This window comes from Pelodiscus sinensis, chromosome 1 (assembly GCF_049634645.1).
Source record: "Pelodiscus sinensis isolate JC-2024 chromosome 1, ASM4963464v1, whole genome shotgun sequence".
NCBI classification, from domain to species: Eukaryota; Metazoa; Chordata; order Testudines; family Trionychidae; genus Pelodiscus; species Pelodiscus sinensis.
In genome coordinates this window covers 92,581,561-92,586,654 of record NC_134711.1, presented here as the reverse complement: position 1 = coordinate 92,586,654, position 5,094 = coordinate 92,581,561, and the positions used below count along the sequence as shown (strand labels likewise).

Genomic DNA, 5,094 nt, shown 5'->3' with positions numbered 1-5,094 from the left:
CTCCTCTCCAGCCAGGGGCAGGGCTCCCACTGGACTGGAGCCTCCCTGAAGGAGGAAGTCTCCAAGGCGACTGGTGCCTGCCAGAGGAGGGGGCGCGGGGAGGGCCACCCAGAGGAACAGAGAAGGAGCACCCCAGTTAGCAAGCAGAATTTTGGCAGGGGCAGTGCACCTCCTGAGTGCTGCCACAAGTGGCCTGTGCTAGGGCCCCAAGGGGAACGTGCTTCTGCCCTCACCCTCAGAATTGAGTCAGGCTGTCAGGGGGAATCTGGCCCACACTGTGGCCGCTCCACATTGGCACAGAGCCAGCACCACAACCCTCCTCTCCCCCTCTCCCCCCCACACATAAAGGCTGTGTCTAGACTGGCAAGTTTTTCCGCAAAATCATCTGATTTTGCGGAAAAACTTGCCAGCTGTCTACACTGGCCGTTTGAATTTCCGGAAAAGCACTGATGATCTCATGTAAGATCGTCAGTGATTTTCCGGAAATACTATGCTGCTCCCGTTTGGGCAAAAGTCTTTTTCCGAAAGACTTTTGCCCAAAAGGGCCAGTGTACACAGCATAGTACTGTTTTCCGCAAAAAAGCCCCGTTCGCGAAAATGGCAATCGGGGCTTTTGTGCGGAAAACCACGTTTAGATTGGCCACGGACGCTTTTCCGCAAAAAGTGCTTCTGCGGAAAAGCATCCTGCCAATCTAGACGCGATTTTTCCGAAAATGCTTTTAACAGAAAAGTTTTCCGTTAAAAGCATTTCTGGAAAATCATGCCAGTCTAGACGTAGCCAAAAGGCAATATGCTGGCAGGGCTGGGGGACGACTGAGAAGGGAAGGACACATGGCCAGGAGTTCCAATGCCCACCTTTGCGGCTTTTAGAATGGCCCATAGGAACCACGTGCAAGCTGGCTGGGACAGCGCCCTGCCACAGGAGAATCAGGGGGCACATTGCCTCCCCGGTCAGTCTCAGTGCCAGGCTCAGCACCGATGCAGCGATGAATTCCCCACAAAGGGGCTTTCCCAGCTCCCCCTTCCAGCTGCCAGGGCATCTCCAGCTCCAGTCTCAGGTTCTGTAGGGCTCTGTGACACAAAGCAGATCGGAAGCCATCTAAACTGGCTCATGACCACTCCTTGCCCCATTAAAGGGAACTGTTTCACGCAGAAAAGGGGACTGGTACGGCCTCCCTACACTTCCCTGATCCTCAGCTGTTGGACCTGTGCCTTGGGCCCATGGACAGTCGAGCATAACTTAGAGCAGCCCCAAGGTTTACAGCCATTCTCACCCTCCTCTTTTTCACATAGCTCAGCTGCAGCTGGGGATCTTGCCCTTGACTTGGATATGCGGCTCACTGTGCCCTCTAGACCTGCTCAGAGCAAACTTTTTCCACACCATGCTTAGGCTGACAGGTGGCTGTGTACACTCCAGGTGCTAACGGTAGCTCCAGTGGCACTGAGTCAGTGTGAGCAATGGCAGGGAAGTTTTGCAAACTGCCACTAGAGAAGGCTGTAGCTCATGAAGGACTTGGAAATCTACCCTTCAGCCCTTCCCTGCATGAGCACGCAGACACACTCCCTGGCATAGCCCGTCGCCTGAGGCCAGGTAGAACAATTTTTCTAAATGACTCTTTACACTGGGATCATACAAGACTTTTACGGCTGGTAATTGGTGCCCATAGCTGCTAATGGCATTCCACTTTTTCCTTAGCCCGTGACTCATTCCTCTACAGCAGGCAGCAGTACCTCCCTGGGGCAGGGAAGTCAGGCACCCCACAGAGACGAGTGAGTAGGACTGGCGCCAAGGAACATTGCTGGATTAATGTTTACCTAGGATCCCTCTTTTCCCCACCACCCTCATCTGGAAACCACAGGAGCTGGGTTTATGGAACTATGGAATGGACTAGTGTGACCTCTGAAACATGCCAGTAGTAAATGGAGTGACTGCAGGAATCCTGGCAAAAAGAGGCAGTGTTGTCTAGTGGTTAGGGCAGGGGAGGGGTGTGAGGGAGAGCACAAGGAGGGGCAGGAGTTCCAGTGTTTTATTCTGAGCTCTGACAGCCTCACTTTGCGATGTTATAGAAGTCATCCTACTCTCCCTTGCCTCAGTTTCCCTGGCTTTCAAATGGGGATGACACATCTACAGGGCCCTTTCAGATTCACATCTGTTGCCATAAGGTCTGATGACACTGATGGCCAAGATGACAGTTTACAATGGGGGGGGGACAAATCTAGTCCACCAGATCTACTCCACCAGTTTAGCCCCTGGTGGGCCCCCACCACTGTATTTACCTGCACAACTGCAGGTACCAGTGATTGAGGCTCCTGTTGGCCACAGATCATGGTTCCCAACCAATGGGAGCTATGGAAAAGGTGTCCCAAGCCACACCACTTCCTGCCACTCTCATTGGCTGGGAACGGACAATGGGAGCTGCAGTCACTGATACCTGCAGCCGTGCAGGTAAATATAGTGGTGGGGGCCCGCCAGGGGCTAACCCTGACAAACCACTGCTGTGTTACTGCCCACCCCTGGTTTACATTACATAAGAACATAAGAACGGCCGTACTGGGTCAGACCAAAGGTCCATCTAGTCCAGTATCCTGTCTACCGACAGTGGCCAGCACCAGGTGCCCCAGAAAGAGTGGACCGAAGACAATGATCAAGCGATTTGTCTCCTACCATCTCTCTCCAGCCTCTGACAAACAGAGGCCAAGGACACCACTTTATCCCCTGGCTAATAGCCTTTTATGGACCTAACCTCCATGAAATTATCTAGCTTCTCTTTAAACTCTATTATAGTCCCAGCCTTCACAGCCTCCTCTGGCAAGGAGTTCCACAGGTTGACTACACGCTGTGAAGAACTTTCTTTTGTTAGTTTTAAACCTGCTACCTATTAATTTCATTTCTGCACTAAGCAAGACCATCTCTGGGAGTCTAGCATCTCCCAAGCTCATGTAGGACATTCCCTGATGCGTGTATGTGTAGAACCCTTGGAACAGCAACAGCACATGCTTTCGGTGATGGGGCACAGCCGTGGCCCTCAGAGGTGCACTCTTCTAGTTATCCAGACTGGGGATTATTGCAGTGCACAGAGCTCCTTGCTTTCAGACTGCTCAGGAGCCTGACCCCCTCCACTCCACTCCCTTTGTCCCTTCATGTCTCTCTTCCCCAGCCTGCCTTAGACTCTCCCTCTGGCTCTGTTCTTCCTTTCCCTCCATCTCCTGAGAGGAGGGGACAGCCAGGGGCTGGCAGCGCCAGAGCAGTGGAGTGAGAAAAGCCTCTGGTCTAAGGGTCAGGCAATCCCCAGCCTACCAGAAGCCCTGCTGGCTCCCCCTCTCCTACTGGTCCCTGGAGAAGGACTCAGATGGCAGAGGCTCCTGGCGGTAACTGTAGCTACAGGGACAAAGGCTCTGGAAAAGCCTGGAAAATGCTTCAGTGTTCCCCTGACTTTCCCAGGGAGGCACCAGCTGCCCAAGTCTGCTGGAGAGAGAGCTGGGAAAGCCATGCAGGGGGGAGATCAGGTTAGGGGAGGAGAGAAATCCCCCAGCTCCCCAGTCCTGCTGGTAACGCAAGCAGGAGCCCTTCCTCCGTTCCCATTGTCAATAGTATTTAATTCTCTTTTATGTGCAGGTTTCCAATAAAAGGGTCCATTAATAATTTATAGGCCATAAAGATTACAATTACCACCCAATGAGGATGTCTGACAACCCCCGCGTAGTGTCGCTCTGCCTGCGGCGGGCATGTGTAGCACCTCCGCTTTCATCAGGACATCAGCTGAGGTAGACAGGATGCCAGAGAGAGCCATGATGGGGAAGGGGAGAAGGACACTAGGGTGGGGTGGAGTGGGTGAAGGGAAAAATTGGGAAAGATGGAGAATCTCTCTCTCTCACATACACACACACACACCCCACACACCCCTTTCACAGAATGCCCTCTTTTCCCCTCGTGGCCAGTTCTCAGACTGGGCCTAGAGAGGGTCTGGGTCTTGGAAGAGCAGCGTCTGCAAGCTGTGAGGGGGATTCTTAGTGGGAAGAGGAAGGAAATCCCTCCACTAAACCTGGACATGAGGGGAAATCCAAGTCTGTGTAGTACCCACAGCCTGGCCAGTCTCCAAGCAGCATGAAATAGGCCCACTAAACTCCCTGACACATGAGGGGCCATCTTGTCCCTCCAGACAACTGTTGATGGGAAAGACATCCCAGTGCAGCCGATCAGGGAGAAGTGATGCTGTTTCTGGAAGATGAAGGAGAGAAGCCAAGTGTTCTCCAGGCATTGCCCTCAGGAAAGGAAGCCAGTGCCCGACTCTGGCATATGGCGCCTCCCAACATGAAGGCACAGCCCCAGCTCAAAGGGGTCAGGGATCACAGGTCACCATCCTCAAGCCACACAATCCGGTTCTGCTCCTGGAAGATGCGGAGCCGCACCACTTTCACCAGTTCCTCCGCGTGGCACCAGGACTGGGCATCCACGCAGGCCCATGAGTAGGGCAAAGCATGGAGAGCCTGCTCAGCGCTCCGGCAAAGCTTTACCACATCAGAGTCGCGCTGGCCTGGCTTCCGCAGCAAGCTCCTGACAGAGAAATGGAAACACGGCCCTAAACGTTACCCACCCAGTGTACCCCAGACAGCGCTCCTGCCCCCTTCCCTCCAGCACACCCACCCCACCCAGGTGTGGCCAATTATCAGTTTGGGGGCCCCCACAAGAGTGTCAGAACACTGGCTCTGCCCCCTGTTCCTCCTCTGCTCGTCCCGCCTCTGCCCACTCTCTCCCCTCTCACAAGGCACCCCGCCTGCCATTCACACCTCTGCACCCCCTGCAGGTACCCGCATCTGCCACTCACACCTCTGCACCCACTGCAGGTACCCGCATCTGCCACTCACACCTCTGCACCCTCTCCACTGAGGCATCCCTGCCCGCCATTTGAGGAGCAAACAGCAGGCAAGGGAAGCTTGGGGAGAGGGGGTGGAGATGGGTGTGATGGACACAGCGTATCAGGGGTTGGGGCTGATTGGCCAAGCGGGAGCAGGACCTCAGGCAGAGTGGGGGTGGAGTGTGGGCAGGGCCTCGAGGGGAGGAGGCCCAGCAGGGCCAGGCCCTGAGGCAGAACC

General features: G+C 54.6%; 1 protein-coding gene across 10 annotated transcripts in view; it reads right to left on the bottom strand.

Annotated features, from left to right (window-relative positions):
• Positions 1–2,533: 2,533 nt before the first annotated feature.
• The window catches only part of CARD10 (caspase recruitment domain family member 10), a 34,011-nt gene continuing 31,450 nt past the window's right edge, over positions 2,534–5,094 (bottom strand). For 4 of the 10 annotated variants that reach the window (XM_075937421.1, XM_075937411.1, XM_075937428.1 and 1 more), the window contains one exon: positions 2,535–4,555. In XM_075937421.1, the coding sequence (XP_075793536.1) occupies positions 4,348–4,555 (208 nt within the window). In that variant the 3' untranslated portion in view covers positions 2,535–4,347. Of the gene's footprint in view, positions 4,556–5,094 lie in introns of all 10 variants that reach the window. The other 6 variants (XM_075937459.1, XM_075937443.1, XM_075937451.1 and 3 more) reach the window with 2 other exon arrangements.